The sequence below is a fragment of the Monodelphis domestica genome, chromosome 2, assembly GCF_027887165.1.
Source record: "Monodelphis domestica isolate mMonDom1 chromosome 2, mMonDom1.pri, whole genome shotgun sequence".
Taxonomy (NCBI): domain Eukaryota; kingdom Metazoa; phylum Chordata; class Mammalia; order Didelphimorphia; family Didelphidae; genus Monodelphis; species Monodelphis domestica.
The window spans coordinates 274,501,126-274,522,716 of NC_077228.1; the positions used below are offsets into that span (position 1 = coordinate 274,501,126).

Here is a 21,591-nt window from a genome sequence, read left to right on the forward strand (position 1 = left end):
GCACTTTAAGTGAGAAGACTTTAGACATCAGTGCTTTGACCTTTTTCACCCTAGCTTTGCCTTGGCCCTATGGCTCTTCTGATGGATAGATAAGGTAGATGACCTTAACTTGGCCTTAACCACCATAGGATGAGAATTTATTTTTTGTCCTTATGTTCTATAAGGACAATAAAATAAAGGCTAAAGTCGGATTGTAGATAATCTTAAATACCAGTCTAATGAGTATTTTATATGTAACAATATACTTCTGAAGGTCCTCGAGTCAGAGAATGACCTATGTCTGAGGTAGATTCATGAAAAATTGGTCAGAGAAGGGAAATATCAGAGGCAATGAAGCCATTATTCAGAGGCTAATAGAGTTATCTGAGAAAGTGGTGATGAGGGCCTGAATTAGGGTAGTGGCACAGTATGAGAAGGCAAAATAGGATAATGCAAGAGTTATGTAGAATCAGACTTGACTTATTAAAGAATGAGGAAAAGCCAGCAATAGGAATAAGGGAGTTGGAAAGAAGTTTAATGAGAAATTTCATTCATTTAGCATTTATTCCCAAGGATATCAAAATTATACATTCATGCATCTCTCAACTATCCATGATGGCAGATGAGAATAGTTGCATGAATAATCTAGAGTAGCAATATTCTTAAAAACTTTTAACTTTAGAAATATTAATTTTTTCCTCATTTATCAAACGAAGTAGTTGGATTCTATATCCCCTCCTATCATTTACTATTTGTGTGACCTTGGGTCATACTTAACTTCACCAGGCCTTGGTTTCTTCCACTGTAAAATGAATTGACTATTTTCAAGGTCCCTTTCAGCTCTAAATCTGAGTCTAAAGAATATAAGAATGTTTGAATTTGCTAACGAAGAACTTCTCCCATTATGACTAATAATCCCTTCATTAATTTAAAACTGAGTATTTTGAGAATCCAATTTTTCAGTCTATGAAGTGTTTCTAAGTCTGTCCATATGAATGCACTTTAACTCTTCCTGTTTATTTATAATTTTATGTACTTATTTATAATTATATTACCTTCCTCATAACTTCATTTCAGTTAATGTTCAAATTAGTGTTTTCTAAGTAGAAAATAGCTAGTTTGTAGTTCATTAGGCAAAAAAAAAAAGGAAATCAACCTAGAATGAAAAATTGATATTCTATAATTCATAATTGGTAGTCTCCATAGAAAGGAATGTAAGAATTCTAGGCTAGATGCTGAAGAGGTTGGAAAGGGCCCAGCTCCTCAATCTCCCTCTCCAGCACAAACAGATTAAATAAGAAAAGGGGTAGGGGAAAAAATAAAGGAAGCAATTGAAGGCTCCCAGAAAAAAACAGACTCTCAGATAAAGAAAAATAGGTAAACAAGGGAGTGGGGGAAGTGGAAAGCTTCCAATACATCTGATGAACAATTATAATTGATGAAAAGTCATCTGAAGGAAAAACTCTTAAATTAACTAACCACAGGCATTATACAAGGCTTACCAAGTTGGACAACTAAAACTTTGAAGGAAATTAAGGTAATCTGATGTCAATAAAAAAAATACAAAGGACAACAAAAATTTAGAGAGAATATTAGAGGGAAAAGGTGCTTATTGCCTATTTGAAGATAGATTTGTGTACATAATCAGGAGAGAGGATCATACATTAGAACTTAAAAAGGGTATTAGAAACCATTTGGTCCAACTCTTCATTTTATAAATGAGGAAACCAAGATTCCAAGTGGTTTTGACTTACCATACCAGGTTACACAGTAGAATTTGACAGGGTTCAATACCAAGTTCTCCGATTCCACATCGAGGGCTAATTCCATTTCAACAAATTGTTTCTCAAAGTGGTCAATTACATGATGTGACCTTTCTCCGCTAACCCTAAATGTTTTTGTATAACTGAAATTAAAGTGGGCATCAAGGACAGCCTTGAAGAGCTTTGAAAATTAATTATAAACATGGGTAAACAGGGAGAAAATAGCTGTTCTCAGATTTTTAAAGAGTTATAAAAGAGACATTCTACATAGTTTCAGAAAATAATGGATATATGAAAATTATAGAGTAGATTTCAGCTCAATATATGGAAGAATGAAAGTAGAATGGGCCAGAGTCATTGCCTACAAACTTGCTTCCCTAAGCAGGGTATGCATCCCAGGGTTGACTGCATGCGAAATAGAACATTTCAAGATAATCGTACAATGTACGCAATCAATAACTAAATTGTGTTGCACAGATTATAAATTATGTAAGAGTTCAGAAAGGCTTTCTGGAATGCTACTTTCTCATATTGATGTCATGGGGTTTGCCAAGAATCAATAACTCTTTGAGATACTAAAAAAGAAACAAAAAGGGGAATGAATTAGCAGTTACATGGGATTCCTTCCAAGGCTAGAGATGGAATTTTAAATTGATTGCAATCCTTTTAGAATAAGAGTCTACTATGACTGCAATAAAAGGAGAAAATAGCATGCTAGAAAATTAAGTATCTCACAAGAAAACTGCATTGTCATAGAAAAAAGGAGAGGCAACTAATAATCTTTTGATAGCACAGTTTGATACCATTTTTAGCTGCATATACTTAGGATAACAATCATTCCCTTATACAACTCTTCTGGTTATATTATCAGAGACAATGTTAGGCTGAATGGATAACGAGAATGGACATTTTAATATTTTTATGCTGTATATTTTAGTGCTCTATAAAACATGGTTTTTCTTTTAATGGGGTGGAACAAGTTTAAGATTGTAGTTACAGAAATGTATTCCACCCTATACTACTTCCTCTTTCATTCTAGGTCTCAATCATTTTCCATTTATAGTGTTTGAGATATATGTATTGATGAAACAGTGGGTTGCCCAACCGCTTGTCATAGGAACAGCAGAATCTCCAAAGAATCAACATTTCAGGACCTAAAAGACAATGTGGCATAGATAATAGTAGATTGCCAAACAATTTGTAGTGGATTTTCTAGGAAATGTAGGAGATAGAGCAGTGAGACACTAAAAATGAAGGGGGGAAAGGATAGTCTGAATGCTACAGTGATATCCAGAGATTATCAAAAGACTTGTTTTAATTTTTTTGTCACAGACCCCTTTGGCAGTCTGGTGAAGCCTACAGATCCCTCCCTCAGAATGCTTTTAAAAGCACAAAGTACACAGGATTATAAAGGAAAGCAATTATATCTTAATATCAAAATATTCTTTAAAAACCAAATTCATGGATTCCCTTAAGTCTATGGGATCCATGGACTCCAAGAACCTTTGACCTAGGCTTCAGGTAGATCCTCTTTGCAGGATTTATGAGGGGACATGGGCAAGAACACGACAAAATGAGAAGATATGAATCTCATAAGTATGGATGAGATCAGTTCATTGACATTTAGTTTAATTCTACATGACAAATGGGAAAAGGTGTGATTGTACCCTCCAGCAGAGTGTTGCCTGCCAGATGGACACAGTTCTTGCTTAGCTCAGCATCCTGTACTCTTCATGCTCTAAACTCTTACTCATTGGTAAGATGGAGGAAATAATGGGATTTATCACTAAGTTTTACTAAATGCTTTAATATGTCCTTTCATTTGATCCTTACAATCAGCCTATGGGGCTATGATTACCCCCATTTTCCAAATGAAGAAACTGAAGCTAAGAACAGTCAAGTGACTTGTCCTGGAACACAACTAAAGTCTAAAGTGTATCTGTGATGGAATTCAAACCCAAGACTCCTCGACTCCAAGTCCAAGTCACACTGCCTCCCTTGGAGGATGATTGGGAGAAAAATGCTTTGCCATCTAACACATGGGGCTATACCTAGCAAAATTATCATTTAGGACAAGGTCAGGGTAGAGTTTCTGGGCTTCAGGCTAGCAGGGAGTTTGGGAGAGCCTCAGTTTCCTCATATGCAAAATGAAGAGGTTGGGTTAGATGATTCTTTGATCTTTTCCAGATCCTATAAACCTCAAGGTTTCTGCCTTAATTTGTTGTTCAAAACTATTCGGGACTGTCTTGGGGACAGAAGTTCCTTTAAGAAGATGGCTACAGAGACAACTAGGTAGTTCAATGAATAGAGCACTGGGCCCAGAGTCAGGAAGACCCGAATTTAAATGTTTTTAGACACATACTAGCTATGTGACCTTGGGCAAGTCACTCAATTTCCTGATGTGTAAAATGAGATGGAAATGCCAGGAGAAGCCCAAATCAGGCCATGAAGAGTTGGACATGACTGAACAACAAGAGCTGGAGAGAATCTATTTGTTTGGCTGGATTTGACAGTTTGTACCTCTTCTAGCAATCTTTAAGATGACTCCTTTTACACAGTAACCTCTTTTGATCCACATACCTTTTCTTAGAACTGCTGCCTTGCCAAATAAGATGTAATTCTATTTGTCAGTGGGACTGACACTACAGTTTTACATTTTTTGCTTCAATGTAATGGCAATGCTCATAAATCAATTGGTGGAATTCCTGTCTTGACAGGTGCTTTACTGATCTCTCAACTGGCACTCTTGGTAGTCATTCAACCACAAAGGCTTCATAGGATTTGCTGGGATTCTCGGGGCCTCCAGGCAGTCTTCAGAATGATGCCAAGTATCTCCATTTCCATTTGATTTCATGTCTCATCACACATGGTGGGTTCTACACTCAACTGGAAACGTGTTTTCTGTAGGCCATGATGAATAGGAGTCCTCTGCAATTCAAAACCTATCTTCTCAGTTTTTAGACTGGCATTCTATATAGTTATTAGCTATTATCTTTGCACTATAAGTCCATCAAAAGCCGCTTACAATAGAGGTGTCAAACACAGAATCCATTGGCTACATGCAGCCCATAATACTTCCGAGTATGGCTTGAACCAGTTTAAAATGTAATTGGGGGGTCAGCTGAGAGGCTCAGTGTTCTGAGAGCCAAACACAGAGCTGGGAGGTCCTAGGTTCAAATCTGGCCTCAGACACTTCCCAGCTGTGTGACCCTGGGCAAGTCACTTCACCCCCATTGCCTAGCCCTTACCATTCTTCTGCCTTAGAACCAATACACAGTATTGTTTCTAAGATGGAAGATAAGGGTTCTTTTTTAATGTAAATGGAAATCTTTGACAAAATAAAAGTGTAATAAAACCAATATTACTTTTTAAAGCAATGTGGCATGAATGGATCCTTATACATGGTTTATTGGCCCCCTTTTCTATTTAAGTTTGTTACCAGTGACCTACAACTTGGGGAGCAGAGCCAGAGCACTGTGAAAGAGGAAATCCAAATTCAGAGAGCATTGTTGGGCCGGGTTTCCTCTAAGACTTGGGGGATTTTTGCATTTCAACTATTGAACCCAGAGGACAAAAGGATGACATTCAACCCTGCACAGGGTTTTTGTAGAGGCCTGCATCCTGAGCCAGGCATCCTTAGAGCCAGGTGTGTGGGAAGCTTCCCAGTAGTTTCTGGTTCTCACAACTGGATTTAGGGTCTTCCAGAGCAGATGGAAGGCAGGTACTTCTGTAGGTCCTGTGCTTCTTCCTAAATCCCTGAAATCTTGTAACTATAATCCCAAGCCTAGGACTTTGCCTCTTATCCTTAAGAGGGAAAAAAAATGAACTGAGTAGCAGAGAGGGGGCCCTGGTAAAAAGATGATCAGAAGAAAAAATTTAAGAGGGAATATAGGATAATCTCAGGGGGCAGAGCTGAGCACAGGACACAGGGAAAGAAAGGTATACTGTAGACAAGACCAAGATAACTCTGCCAGTGGCTTCAATAGTAGTAGTGAGGAAAATGTCAGGAAGGTGCCATTATGACCACCTGTATTAGCTGCCTTAGAATAAAGCCTTGTCTATGACACCCTAGTTACTATAAAACTATAAAAAGACGAGGCATCTTTTCACCTGTACTAGGGAACATCACAGAAAGATACATGTCATTTACTAGAAAAGGGCTACCCAGTTTCATAATCAATCAATGGTTCAAGCATTGAGTAACCATCTTCTGTCAGCCAGGCACTGTGCTTAAGTGACAGTTATAGTCCTTAGAGCATCTTAGAGATCTGAGGCCTAGAATGATGACTCGGCTGGCTTGCTGGCTTGCTTGATATTCCACAGCTAGTTAGGTCATTGACTGCCACTCCAAATTATTCTAGCCCCAAACTAGCTTAAGGGGTTTGTGAGGTCCTATTCATCTGCTTTGTCTTCAGTTATCTTAGAGCTTGCCATATCCCTTACTGATTAAGCAGGAGCAGGGGGGGCTTGCACATAGTAGACCCCTTCATAAACATTTTCTTGGTGAATAAAATAGGTGAATGATTATTATTTGAACAGGTAGTTATTTCTGACAATGTTTGTTTTAAAAAAATCAAGATAAATAATTTCATGTTACTTTTACCAGAAGAAAAATGGGCATTAACAGAAGAGTGATGAACCTTATTGCCCAGAGTTGGAGTTTAGACCAGAATTGATGACTCTCTACTGCCGTCTTTTATGCATATCAGAAAACATTCTTGTTAAGAACCTTCTTTTCCAGTTTCAAATTTGATTAGCCTTATGTATTCTAACTTTGTATTTCCTTTTGTTTTTTAAATTAACATGCTTAAAAACTGTGCTCATCAGCGCAGTCCTGGTGACATAACAGGAAATTATACTTATTTCAGTGATGGACTTCTTAGGACTGTTTACATAAGATGCTGGAGGATATGCAGTTTTATCGATGAAGGTACTCCCTTTAACTTTGATCTCCATTTCTTTTACAAATTTCTAGATCATTCCTGAGAGCTTTTGTGGCCAACACATTACCACCCTGTGGCAAAGCTGGTAATGAGTCTCTCTAAACATAGTAGGTTGTTTCTACATGGAGTCCCTCCTTGGGCTGCTAAGTTAAAGTGCTACCCTGATGCCTCATTACAGAATGCGAGTAATTATGAATTCTCAAAGGTTTGACCAGCAGTGGATAAAGTCTGGCTGATCCTACAGAGCTGGAAATGTTTTAAATGTGGGCACAACAATGATTAGGAGGAGTTCTGATATATAAAAGTCTAAAATCCCTGGGATTCAGGTCTTCTAGAATTCATTTGATCTACCTCCCTGGCTCAAAGCAGGACTCAATTATCATATTCAGAAAGGAATCTCTTAGGCTTAAGGATTTCTAGCAAAACAATTATATTCATATTCCACAATTTTGTCAAGTATCCTGTCCCTTCCCACCACCATTGCAATGATATTACATACTATTCTTAATAAGAATAGGGAAGTTTTAGGGTTGAGTTTGAGGTGCTTCTGGAACATCCAGTTTGAAATGCTATTTGACGATGTGGAACTATAACAGAAGAGAGAGACTTAAAACTGAGAATAAAGATCTTGGATTTGGGATTCATCTGCATAGAGATAATAACTTACCCCATGATAGCTGATAAGGTCACCAAGAAAAAGACTACATACAGAAAAGAGGACCCAAGATACAACTGAAAGATAAAACTGTAGTTAGTGTTTGTGTTATGAATGATGTGTCATCAAAGGAGAGTGAAAAAGAATCAAGAGGCAGGTAGGAGAGAACAGCATCCCAAAAACCCAGAGAGGAAAGAATATTAAGTGAGGGAAGTCAATGTTAAATGCAAAAGAAATGTCAAGGAGAATGAAGGCCATTAAATTCAGTGGTTGGAAAACTATTAGTAACTTGGGAGAGAGCAATTTTAATTAAGTGATAAGGTCAGAAGCCAGTTTGCTCCACTACCTGGAAAGACATTTCCTGTAACAAAGAATAAAGAATTAAAAAAGCAGAAACTCCTCCCCCTCCAATGCATCAACCAAATCTTACAGTAAATAGTGTTCTATATTCATATTCCCCCTATTTTACATAAAAAAAGAGGAAGGCAATTTTCTTCCATTTTGGGAGGAAAAGCCTATTTTATCATCTACACTTAGTATCTTTTAATTTTGTTCTTTCCATTTATATTTTCCTTGTTCTTAATTATTTCTTTTTGGATCAGATGTTCACATAAGCCTTCTCATACTTCTTTCTAGTCTTCATATTAAGGGTAGCTAGATGGTTCAGTGGATAGATTAAGGAGGGCCTGGGTTCAAATTTGACATCAGGCATTTGCTAGCTGTGTGACCTTGGGCAAGTCACTCAACCTCCAATGCCTAACCCTTAACACTTCTGCCTTGGAACCAGGAAGGATCACAAGCAAGGTTCATATAGGTATTTCCTCGTAACTGTTTGACAATGGGAAAATGCATATATACACTTTTTAATTTTAATCTGCATTATTAACACTCTAAGACCAGGCAACAAAACAATAAACCAGTCCCTGTTTTGTAGTGATTGCCTGATTTCTGAGATCGAATGTTGAAACTGAAAGTTTAATCAAGGGCTCTTGAAAGCTGGTTGGTGCTGGCTCCAACTCACCCCTAAGCTAGATACTTGGACAATATATGTGAAATTAGAGTAATTTGAAAGGAGAAGGAATAACAGCTGGGGAGACCAAGAAAGGTCTCCTGTAAAAGGTGGAATTTGTACTGAGCCTTGAAAAAAGCCACAGAAAATAAGAGGTGGAGGTCAAGGGGCCATAATCTTCCAGGTATGTGGGACAACCTGTGCAAAGAGGAAAAGCAAATAATTCAGTATAGAATCACAGAATGTGTGGAGAGTAGTAACATTTAAGACAAGAAAGGTAGAAAGAGGATCGGTTATAAAGGGCCTTGAATGCAAAATAGATTTATATATATTTGATTCTGCAGGGAGTCAGAAGCCACTAGAGTTTATTGGGGGTTTGAGGGGATGATCAATCGTAGCTTTCTAAAAATACTTTCATAGCAGAACCCTTGTCCTATCTTAGCATTGTATTATTTGCAGCTAAATATATCTCAGGCAATATGGAGGAAGAAAATGGTTGAAAATTTATTTGGGGATTGAGGGATAAACCTAAGAGCAGTACTATATGTAAGATATGCAGACTCACATGTATGTTCACATAGTTTGCCTAAATGACTTGGTTCACAGATGGTATCTGTGGAATTTGACCCATTCCTTTCTAAGGGAAACTTTGCTTTCCATCTTGAGGGGAGCAGGCAAAGAAATTTGTCTAGGTGCTTGTTTCTTCCCTCATCTATTTTCTTTTATTTCTAAAATTATATCTAGCTGCCTCATCAAATATTCCTAGACTAAGTGAATGATATTTAGGGGTTTGTAAGAAAAAGATTTCCATCTTGTGGCTCTAAGCATTTTTCTAGTTGTTCCCCTTGCCTAGAATGCTCTCCTCCTTCCACTCCTCCACTCCAACTACTGATCTTCCAACTGCAATTTTACTTTCTAGAGGAAGCTTTCCCTAACTCCTATTCCCTTTTCTACCACTCCATCACCAGCACCATAGAAGCAGATGGAGGATACACAGACTCAAAGGTCATTTTTCACCAAAGGCCAGTCTATTGGTGGCAGACCTCTACATTTTTGCTAGTCTTGTTCCTCAGAAAGCAAACATAGTCTGGTATTAGGACCATACATAAAATCTTTCCAACATGGAAGAATATAACAGAGGTTGAACTCCATGGGCATAACCTTCAAGAAGGCAGGGTCACATCCACGACATGACAAAGCATTGGAGTGGAATTTTTATGTTAACAAAAGAGAGGTGTATAGAGCTAGGGATTTTTGTCCCCAGGACAAATATAGCCCAGATAGTAGCTTCTGATCCAAATCAATCTGATTTGGCTAGAGTTTATGCAAAGCAGCATACTAGATTCTCAGGACACCAAAACAAACTCATAAAGTCCCTGCTATTAAGAAGCATAGACTCTACTCAGGGGATACAACATACAAAGAGATAAGTAAATATAGAATAATGAGGAGAGAGAATGCACACAAATCCAAATAAAAACAAACAAGAAATATACAAATTCTAAATAGAACTAGAAAAATTAGAGATGATAGAAATCTAGCAATTGAGTGGGAACAGACCTTGTGCTAAAGTATAAAGACTTTGTAAAAAAAAATGTAGAAAAGCAGAAATATATTGAGCACATACATCATTTACTGGTGGCAAAGGAATAAAAATTATACTGAATAGAAAACCCTTGAATCATTCTTAGGAACTAGTGGGTCAAAGAACAAATTATAGAAATAGAAAATTTCTTTGAAAAATGACAGTAATTTCCAAACTTATCAGTTATAGCTAATGCAGTTCTGAGAGGAAAAATTTTTTTAAACTCTAAATGCTTTTATCTACAAAAGAGAGAAAGAACAAATCAGTGAATTAAATCAGACATGCAAATTTTAAAACTTTTAAAACAAATAAAAAGTCCACTATTAAGTAACAAGATAGGCATTTGGAAAATTAATAAAGAGATAAATAATGCAAAAAGCATTGATTGTTAAAACTGAGCTCTTTAAAAAACCTAATTTATAAATAGCCAATATGATTTTCAAAATATGGATTGTATAAACAGGAGAACAAGTAATTGGAAAGGAAATAAAGAAAATTACCAGAAACTATTTTGTCCAATTATATTGTTGGATAATAATTTTAATTATTTCAATTTTTTAAAGTTATTTTCATTAGAATGGAACTTGGTTCAGGGAACTTCTAGATAAAGAACTATGTCCTCTACAAGTATAGATTGAAACTTTCTATAAAACTTAGTCCTAGAACATTGCCTGGGAGTGTTGAAGGGTTAAAAGCCAGTATGTATCAGAAATGGGACTTGAATCCAGGTCTTCCTGATTCCAATGCTTACCCTCTATTTGCTGAGTGATGCTGTCTCTCTTTTCATGATCGTATCTAAGAATAATACAAACTAAAATGTGTGAATCCTGATGTTGTGGAGATGTGAGTTATTTTGTTCTAGGCATACTGGCAGGGGTAGGGGTAGAGAGGATAAGAAAAGGCAATTTGTAAATTGATGATGTAAGTAGTAAAAGATAAGCATGTTATCAGTTTACACAGGAACATTAACAAGCTTTATCTTTGCAAACTTTCCACTGGTCAAAAAAGTTCACATTCCTGCTAACAGAAGCGTTAACATATATATATATATAAGAAGTGTGTTTTATTTTAACTTTTTGGGATTCTCTACTGGGGTGAGAAAAGTGACCCAGAGCTGTATGAAGGCAAATTGATTTTCCCAAGGTTGTGTTGTCAATATATGTTAGGGTGGCATATGAATCCACCACTCACCCTCTGTCTACCCAAACTGTACCACACACAAGGTGACCATTGTGGATAGAGTTTGATCTTTAGTCAAGAAAAGCTAAATTCAAATTCTGCCTCAGATACTAATTCTGTGACCTTCGGCAACTCACTTAACCTCTCAGCCTCAGTTTTCTCATCTGTTAAATGGAAATACAGTATCTACCTCTCAGGTTGCCTGGAGAATCAAATGTGAAAATATTTGAAAAGCATTTTTCAAGCCTTAAAGGGATATACAAATACTAGCTATCATAATTATTCATTCTGACTAGCAAAATAGCCATTATTTTTGTAAATTTTTATACTGATAAATTTTAGAGGAAGAAATATATAGTGTCCATTTTTGACTATTAAATTGATCTGAAAGCCCTTTACAAGTTTGTTTTTTAATTTGAAATTTTCATCAAACATGCTAAAACCTTGGGAAGATCATTTATTTCTACCCTGCCTTTACAGTAGGGCAGGTGAAGATTGGAAAAGGTGAAAGCACTGGGTTCAGGAGGCTTTTTGGAGCTCAAGGATATTTTTCATAGAGAGTACTTACCTGGACTTTACCTCAAAACTTCAGGAACCCTCATTGCTTCTCTCTCACCCCTGCCTCTCAATATCCTTTCATTCTGTCTCTTCTGTACCCAGTTTTTCCTGCCTGTCCCTCATCTTGGAACTTCTCTTGCTTCTCACTTCTCTAGCCTCAGAGAATGGTAGAGGGGGAGTTGTAGTGGGAAATGGGAGAAAACTATTTCCCTCTACAACCCTTCATCTTCCTCCTCTGAAATTCTAACCTATTGTGATAAACTCTTTAGTTTGATGTGGGAAAGTTTAAAGAGAAGGCTCCCCTATAAGCTGCAGCTCAGCTTATAAAATGAAATTGGGAATAGGGACATAGAGAATTTTAAGTTAATAGATGTTACCTAAATTCTGAGTTTTAGCAAGTACCTCCCCTGCCCCCATAACACCCTACTCTGAAGACCTTCCTCTGCTTTACTGCCCCAGTCTGAACCACTTTTAGTCACTGACCCAGAACCTTGCTACTGAGCACTATTCCCACAGGAGATATTGGCTTCCTCAAGTTCCTTTGAGTTTTGCTACTATGATTATGGGGGGGGGGGGGGGGGGACGGACATTACCAGGCGTTACAGTTATGTCTCGAAGATCAAATTGGTTAGTAGGAGAAAGAAATCTGGATAAATAGGGTCGGGGTCTGTGCAGGAGGAGGTGGTAAGAGGCAAAAGGCAAAGCATGGCAGCTTAGGCCGAACTTTGTTTTTTTCTGATAGTCTCGAAACTTGCCCTGGATGGCAACTGCAGCTCTCTCTGTCTCAGGTGCCATCATCACATCAATGTCAATCTCTTCGTCTTCCTGGTGTTGGTCCTCGCAGGCGTGTTGGGCATGTTGGTCGTGGTTGGCTCGATGGACATCAACTTTGCCTTTCTTGACATCCATGTTTTCCTTTTCTTCCGAACCTGATGCCTGCTTGGTTTTTGGAGATTCGGTACTGAACTCGCTCATGGTGGCAGGACCGGCGCTTTGGGTGGGCGACACCAGCAAATAAACGGTCTAACGAGAAGACAGTTGTCTTGGGGAGCCGTTGGCGGTCTTTGGTGGGTGTGTCCGCGAGCTCGGCGCATGCGTGCTGGTGGGCGTGTGTGGAGGTGGGCTCCTGGGCTCCTGGCACACTCTTTCCCTGATTTTTACGTGATTTTTAAATAGGTGATTTTATAAAAGTGATCAGATCAATGATATTGCGTTTTGAATTGACAAAATGAACCAACTAGAAACCCCAGTTCTGCTGTTCTGAGAACTTAAAATTTTAATGGCATGAAATGGCTCTTTCTTTCTTTTGCATGATCTCTATCCATGATAGGGTTGTTGGGATTTAAAATATACATTGACTTGTTTGTAAATGAACACGTTTCATTTTATTTGAAGGGTGTAGCTTGAAAAAGGAGAACATTCTACAGCAGCAATTTGGCTTGGCTTTCAAATTTTATTTATATTTCTGAGAGGAGTTAAAATGTACATTATCATGCACCGAGAGACTACCACTACTACTACTACTAAGTGGGAAAATCTATCACCCAATTCGTTGATCAAAAAGCATTTAGATGTCTTAATTTAAAAATATAATTCAATTTTTAAAAGACAGTAAGCACTTACTACATGCCAGGCATCATGCTAAATGCAGATGATACTAAGAAGAGCAAAAACAGTGCCAGGCTTTTCCACATTTGGACAGGAGACAACATGTAAATAACTAGAGATACCTATAAACTGTGTATATAGTAGCCTGGCAGTTATCCCAAAGGGAAGTCACTAGGAGCTGAGGGGAAAATGGGAATGGCCTATAGAGAATGAGATTTGAGCCTGGTCAGGGGAACCAAGAGCTAGTGGGGATAAAGGAGTTGATTTCTTTAATACATTTAAAAAAAAATGCCAGGGGTGCAGCTGGGCAGCTCAGTGGATTGAGAGCCAGGACTAGAGATGGGAGGTCCTGGGTTCAAATTTGGCCTCAGACACTTCCCAACTGGGTGATCCTGGGCAAGTCACTTGACCCCCATTGCCTAGCCCTTACCACTCTTCTGCCTTGGAACCAATACACAGTATTGATTCCAAGATGGAAGGTAAGAGTGTTTAAAAAACAAACAAACATGCCATATGTTTGGAGAGCATTTTCTAAATTAGTCCTTTTCATGTGTGATGAATTTTGCATGTTTTGATGATCTATGTATCATATTGATAATTTTTTCTTGAAAATTAATAATAAATTATAAAACAATAAATAATAAAAATAAAATATTTGAAAATGACAACCAAAAAAAAGAATGGGGAACATCCCATTCAAAGGCATGAAGACAGGAGCTTGGAATGCTGTGTGAGGGCAACAGCATATAGACCAATGTAGTGTGTGGAGGGAAGTAGAGTGTTCATTGAGACTTGAAGGATTTCTCCTAAAACAACGCATTTAAAAGTCTCGCTTTCAAGAGCTTTTAGAATTAGTTGACCCAAGAAATGGAGGGATAGACTATATCGATGTATATATCTTCCCTCAGTGAGATTTCAAGCGTAAACAAAAGCTCTTCCCAGAATTCTTAGCTTGTGAGGACTTTTAATTTGACACTTGTATGTGACTCAGCCGCCTGGCTTTAAGCTAGGGGCGGAGAATGTGGCCACTGCAGCATAAACAGTGGGGACGGAGGCGCTGAGCTGGAGCGCAACCTTTGCCTCTTTCAAAGGGCGGATTCGCAAGGTCCAGAATGACTGGGCAGCTAGCAAGGCAGCAGTGAAAAGTAAGTCATCGTATGGGTCGCACTGGAGGCTTGTGGCTGGCGGGGGAGCAAAGAGGAGTTGGGGGGGCCGGGAAGGAGTCGAAGTTTTTCTATTGTGCGTTGGAGCGATCGCTTACTGGAGTCTTTCTACGCGATTCCGCTGAGGGGTGGGGGTTGAGGGGGGTGAGGAATAGGACTGGGCAGAAGCGGAAACCCGAACTGCCCTACGAGGATGGGGCTACACGAGGGGTAGGCACATGGGCTCCATTTCTTCGTCAGAAAAGAAGCTAGAAAATACATGGAGCCGCCTTCTTGTATGGCTAGCCACGGAAACACTAGAGCCCCCAAGGCACGTAGGCACGCACGGAGACCCTCTAAATCCGAAATCTAAGAAGAATAGAGCTTATTGACGCGGAAACTTCCTCGTAAGCCTCTCGCTAGCCTTTAGAGAGCACAGTCACTGTGGTCTTCAGCGGGCATTTGATCTTTTCCTGGGGTTCCTAAGAAACTATGTATGTGTATACATGGATGAGGCTTGGGCCACTCCGGAGAGAACCAAACTCTGCGTGGGGGCACTCCAGACTCCTCAGTCCGTTCATTTCGCCCCAAGATCTTCCTCCAGCTGAACTCCCCCCCCCCCCCCCAAACTCCCTAACCGAATCGGCTTTTCTCTCAGCCCCTGGGATCGCCATATAAAACGGAGGACTTCTAGAGATACTTTTCATTTAAACAAAGCCAGTTCTTTTTCAGGGAAAACTTGGTATTTTCAGGCTAGCAGGCAAACGCCTTTTTAATAGAAAAACTCCAGTATTTTCGAATGTGCGTTCCTGACTAGAAATTGCCTAGACTAATAATTGTACTTAATTTCTAGGCTGTATAGCCTAGAAAGGGACTTGTCGAAGAAATTAGCAACATGAATTTAGACTATAGGGAGTGGGGCAGCTGGGTGGCCCAGAAATGGGAGGTCCTGGGTTCAAATTTGGCCTGACACTTCCTACCTGGGTGACCCTGAGCAAGTCACTTAACCCCCATTGCCTAGCCCTTACCACTCTACTGCTTTAAAACTCATACACAGTATTGATTCTAAGGCAGAAGGTAAGAGTTTAAAAAAAAAAAAGACTGTAAGGAGGGATGCTTAACCTGCTCGTGAGAACAAACTTTCAAGGGCTCTATTAGCACCAATTTTTGTGAACCTACTGTAGATACTTTGTAAACACACAAAATGAATTGGAAATAGAGATAGGGACTGGACCCAAGATTTTGTCTCTACCCACAAAAATCACTTGGCAACTTCATTGCAATTTATAATCTTTGAGAGTTGCCTAGAGCCTGTAAAAGTTAAGTGACTTGCCCAGGGTCGCAGAGTCAGAAACATGCCCAGGCATGAAAACAAGGCCTTCTTGGTTTCCAGTCTAGCTCTAAATGTAAATAATACAAGAAAGTCATTTATTCTTGTTGGTAAGTCATTTTCAGTTGTTGCTGACTCTTTGTGACCCTTCTTGTCAGAGATACTAGAGTGGTTTGTAGTTTCTTTCTCCAGTTCATTTGACAGATGAAGAAATGAGATAGAAAAAGTTAAATGACTTGCCCAGGGCCACCCAACTAGTATGTGTCTGAGGCTGTATTTGAACTCATATCTTCTTGACTGTAGGTGTAGCCCTCTATCCATTGTGTCACCCCTCTGCCCCACAAAAACAAGTCCAAATTGCTTGTTGGCTATAGGAGAGGGGCTGAGTGGAGGGGAGGGAAAGAACATGAATCATGCAACCATGGAAAAATATTCTAAATTAATTAAATAAAAAATTTTCAGATAAAAAAAAGTCCAAATATTTATGTAAAGCCAGTCCAGCTTTGGTGCCTCAGGGGACAAAGTTTTACCCTCTTCACTTCTAGATTTTTAAGAGTGCCAAAATGCACCTGGGAATGCCTTAGAAGAATAAAGAAGTCTTTATTTGTTTCTAACTTCTATTTCCGTCTTCTCTCTGGATCTGGATCAAAAGGCTGACACTCAAGAAGGAAGGGGAAAAAGGAATATGGTGAAGAAGTGAGATGGGCAAAAAGAAGGGAGGAATACCAGGAAAGCGCTTTCAAATATTTTAGGTATCCCCTGTATTTTGGAGCTGTGTGTCAGCTCATCTGATTCCTTCCAGGCCTCTCTCTTTACACATTGTCTGCTGCCAGTCTGGGTACTTCTATATCTCCTAAGCATACTCATTCCAAGGGTTATCCTTTTGGAGTAACTGCTGACAGCTGCTCTCTCCTTTAGGATCTGTCTCTGTGTTACTGATCTCTCCTGGCTCAATTTGGCTATTATCTCTTACCCCCTAGAGTTGGAGGACCTGGGTTCTAATCTTACCTTTAATACTACCAGTTTCCCCATTAGCACTCTTCCAACTCTAGGTCTAAGATCCTGTGGCCTGTATTCTAATTCTATCTCTTTACTCTGTCCCCCATTCTTTTTTTTTTTAATAAACCCTCACAAATAAGGAAAAGCAAGCCCCTCCCAAATATCTTGAGAACACTAGCAACCTAACAGTGACTAAAAATTTAGCATTTTCCTTTAAGGAAAAATTAAATGTTATGGATGATTTACCATTTTCCCTTCCAATAGATAAAAAAAGATGAGTAAAAACAACAAAATCACCATACAAATGTCTATACATACCATAATATAATGATTACATGTAAGTATCTAGAAACCATGAATGGTTTAACCAAAAGTAGATTTGGCCATCATTGAGTATTCAAATAAAATGTGAATATATATATATATATATATATATATATATATATATATATATATATATATATGTAAAAGTGCTTTTCATAATTGTGCATTATTATGAAAAAAAGCATCAAAACTGCTGTAGTTTTCCATTTCTCCTATGTTTCACTTGCAAGCTATTTTAAATAAACTTTATATGTATTTTAAAATAAATTAAAACAACTGTCTTAGAATCAATTCTAAGTGTTTCCAGGCAGAAGAGTAAGGGCTAGGCAATGGGGGCTAAGTGACTTGCCCAGGGTCCCACAGCTGGGAAGTACCTGAGGCCAGATTTGAACCCAGGTCCTTTCATATCAAGCCTGGCTCTCCATCCATTGAGCCACCCAACAGCCTCTATTCCCCATTCTTTCTATAGCTCTGGGCTTCATGACTGTTCTATCCTTTTCAATCCAGCTTGGACTTCGTTCTAACAAAACTGGAGTTAGAGGAATTTGGAAAAATTATTCATCAGCATTATTAAAATATCACGTGGGGGCAGCTAGGAAGCACAGTGGATAGAGTGTCAGACTAGGAGTTGTGAGGACCTGGGCTCCAATTTGGCCTCAGATACTTCATAGCTGTGTGACCCCAAAGTCACTTACCCCCATTGCCTAACCTTTACCACTCTTTTGTCTTAGAATTAACACTGACAAAAAATAAGGATTTTTAAAAATTAAAAAATTTTTAAAATGAATTTAAAAATTAAAAAATCACAATTTCTGATTCTAGACCTTAAGAGAGACATTGAAGATAAGGGCAGCTAGGCTCATTAAAGTCACTTTCATATGAAGATAGACTTAAAAATTAGATGCTACAGGTTAAAAAGATCGAGGCCAAGGAGGGATATGATCAGATTTTATAAATTCTTGAAGCAAGATTTGTTCACCAGATCCTACCCATTGAAGCTTAAAATAAGCAGAATTAGGACAAAAGGAGGAAGTATGGATTTACACAGTGAGTAGGACTGGGCTCTGTGTTGGTATGAGCAAAAAATACAAAGAGATTTATGGTGGAGGCTGGAGCTGTGATTTTGTTAGTTTTAGAGAACTCCCTCAACCAGCTTAGGGCAGCATCCTCTCTGTAGTTATAGCTTGAATGCATCAAGTCCTTGTGGCTCTGAGGACAACTCTCTATCCACTATACCACCCTGCTTCTTTAAGAATGATTTAGATTAGTCCATGCATTGTAAGTTCAGGTTATTAAAAGATATTTAGAGGGCAGCTAGGTGGCTCAGTGGATTGAGAGCAGGTCCTGGGTTCAAATTTGACTTCAGATACTTCCTAGCTGTGTGACCTTTGGCAACTCATTTAATCTCCATTGCTTAGTCTTTAATGCTCTTCTGCCTTAGCATCCATACGTAGTATTGATTCTAAGATGGAAGGTAAGGGTTTGGGGGAGAAAAAAGAGATGGTGAATAGTGGAAAGAAGAAACCTAATTTTTTTTTTAAACCCTTACCTTCCGTCTTGGAGTCAATACTTTGTTTTGGCTCCAAGGCAGAAGAGTGGTAAGGGCTAGGCAATGGGGGTCAAGTGACTTGCCCAGTCACACAGCTGGGAAGTGTCTGAGGCCAGATTTGAACCTAGGACCTCCCATCTCTAGGCCTGGCTCTCAATCCACTCAGCTGCCCCCAAGAAGAAACCTTATTGAGAAGGGAGAGATTTTCTTTTCTTGGGGATCCAGAATTCATAGCTAAGATTCCTTCTAGGAAACAAGGAGATGAACTATATATAATAGAATAAAATGTAATCAGGGTACATGGATTTTTTTTCATACTGCACAGTTCAGAAGGTAATACCTTTCTCACAGTGTTGTGATGATCAAATGAGTTAGTATATATGAAATGCATTGTAAACCTTAAAGTCCTATATAAGTGCTAGATATTATTAGTTTTGTGTGCCCTTTCTGAGACATGGTGCCCAGAACTGAATCAAACACTCCAGTTGTGATCTGACCAGGGCAGACAACAACAGTGAGGTTAACACTATTTCAGGACAGTGCCTGGCACCTAGTAGATGCTAAATAAATGTTTGTTGGTTGGTTGATTGACATACTGTCCCTTACTAAGATTACCTCATTGAATTCTGTTACTACACATTTGACCTGTTGAGTTTGTGCCTCCCTAAACCCTCTCTTCTCACTAGGTCTTTTTTCTTTAAACCCTTATCTTGTCTTAGAATGGATACAAAGTATTAGTTCCAGGGCAGAAGAGTAGTAAAAGCTTGAAAATTGAGGTTAAATGACTTGTCCAGGTTCAACCAGCTAGGAAGTGTCTTAAGACCAAATTTGAACCCAGGGACACTTGACTCCTGGCTTACTATCCTTCAAGCCACCTAGCTTCTCCTCCCACTAGATCTTTTACAGATGATTTTTCTGCCTTTTTTTTGTCTTCTATTTGTGTGATTGATTTCTCAACCCCAAGTAGAAGGTTTTTACATTGATCACTTTTCAGTTTTATCTTACAAATTTGCCCCCAATGTTCTAACCTATTAAGAATTTTTAAAATATAACTTAAATTTAAGTAGATTTTATCCCAATTGATATCTAAGATGTTCATTATCCTTTCAAGCTTTGTGTCATCTGTAAATTTATTAGCGGCCATCTGTGCCTTTCATTGACAAAAGTATTAAACTGCAAAGATTTCTGGAGCACCAGACTAGAAACCAGCATAGGCATATCCACTGTTCCCTTCCTTATGATTTCATTCTTATCTGTTCATGAAAGTCAATTTGAAGGACTTCAGCTTGGCAACATGTTCTAACAATGCTTCTCTTCTTAGTTTGGTAGTTTTTCTGTGAAATAGGGATGGGGACTGGGCTTGTCATATCATTGATGAAGGGAGCTCCTCACAGATGGACAGTTTCTTCTCTTCTCCTCTCTTCTGCTCACCTCTCTTTTCATCTCTTCCTCTCTATTTTTCTCCTCTTCCTCCTTCCCCTTTCCATTCTTCTTCTCTCTTGTCCACTCTTTTCTTCTCCCCCCCTTCCCTTTTCTCCTTTTTCCTTCTCTTCTCTCCTCCCTTCTCCTCTCCCCTCCCCCCCCCCCACTTCTCTTTCTTCTTCTCTCCGTTCCTTCCTTCATTATCTAGACCTTGGAGAGTTTAGGTGACTTGCCTCGGGTCACCAAGTCAGGATGTATTAGAGACAGGAATTCAGCTCATATCTTATTGGCTTCAAAGGTAGTCCTCTATCTACCACACTATTTAGTATTTCTTTGTAAATACTCTACACTTCTCACTTTTAATTAATTAGTGCTGGCTTTGCTATCAGTTTAGTCTGAATTAGGGAATTCAATGATATTTTCACATGTATAATCTATACCATGGATCTAGAACTGGAAGGAATCTTAGAGCTCATCCAGGCCAACTGCCTCATTTTAGAATTAAGGAAACTGAGGCAGACAAATATGGAAGCATACAGTTCATCTGAAAAGGATCTGTAGATTTTAGTGGACTACAAACTCAGCAAGTCCTTACTGTGATGTGACATAAAAAAGTAAGTTGCCAGAAGGCATACATGTAGCAGGTATCAGAGGCTGGATTTTTTTATTTTATTTTTTGTAAGTATTTTTATTTATTTCTACCAATTACATATAATAACAAATTTCCTCACAAGTTTTCCTAAATTATATGATCAGACTTATCTTTCTCCCTCCCTTCCCTTCCCCTCCCAGGGCTGGCAGGTGACTCAGTCTGAGTTGGTTATACATGTATTGTCATGCAAAATATTTCCATAGTGTTCATTTTTGTATATGATTAATTTTATAAAACCAAAACCCCAAATCATAAGCCCAAATAAATAAATGATAAGTCATATGTTTTCACCTGCATTTCTACTCCAACAGTTCTTTCTCTGGAAGTAAACAGCCTTCTTTGTCCTGAGACCCTCAGAATTGTCCTGGGTCATTCATTGTATTGCAGAGGCAGGATTTAAACCCAGGTCCTCTGACCACACAACCGGTGCTCTTTCCACTGTATTTTGCTGCCTTTCTGTATTTTCAAATAATCTGTGCTCCAAATCTTAATTAACTGAAACTTATCTTTTAGTGATAGTGAAGTTTGTGATATTTTCACATGTATAATTGTTTTCATAGCCTTAGCCATGATGTTAGACTTAGCAGATCTGTGAATTCCAGTGTTAGCCTCCACTTACTAGCAGACTGGCTGAAGTTAGAGAGAATTGATGGGAGGAGGATGAATCAATCAACAAACATTCACTAAGTACTTACTCTATGCCAGGGACTGCTAAGAACTGGGAATATGGAGAGAGAGGCAGAGGCAGAGATGACAGAGAGATGGCGAGAGCAACAGAGACAGAGAGAACAACAGATAGACACCGACAGAGAGACAGAGTCAGAGCAACAGAGAGACAGTCCTTCTCCTCAACGAATTTGCAGTCTAAAGGAGGACAGTGTGCAAGCAAGTACA

The 21,591-nt window shown here is 38.7% G+C and overlaps 2 protein-coding genes across 3 annotated transcripts in view; one reads left to right on the forward strand and one right to left on the reverse strand.

The window, feature by feature from the left end:
- PXT1 (peroxisomal testis enriched protein 1) overlaps positions 1-12,728 on the reverse strand; it is a 39,650-nt gene extending 26,922 nt beyond the window's left edge. The window contains exon 1 of the mRNA XM_056818131.1: positions 12,265-12,728. Within this exon, the coding sequence (XP_056674109.1) occupies positions 12,265-12,646 (382 nt within the window). The 5' untranslated portion in view covers positions 12,647-12,728. The remainder of the gene's footprint in view (positions 1-12,264) is intronic.
- A 1,522-nt stretch (positions 12,729-14,250) lies between these two features.
- KCTD20 (potassium channel tetramerization domain containing 20) overlaps positions 14,251-21,591 on the forward strand; it is a 67,816-nt gene continuing 60,475 nt past the window's right edge. The window contains exon 1 of one of the 2 annotated variants that reach the window (XM_007483796.3): positions 14,251-14,424. The gene's annotated coding sequence lies outside the window, so the exon portion shown is untranslated. The remainder of the gene's footprint in view (positions 14,425-21,591) is intronic. The other variant, XR_462458.3, reaches the window with a different exon arrangement.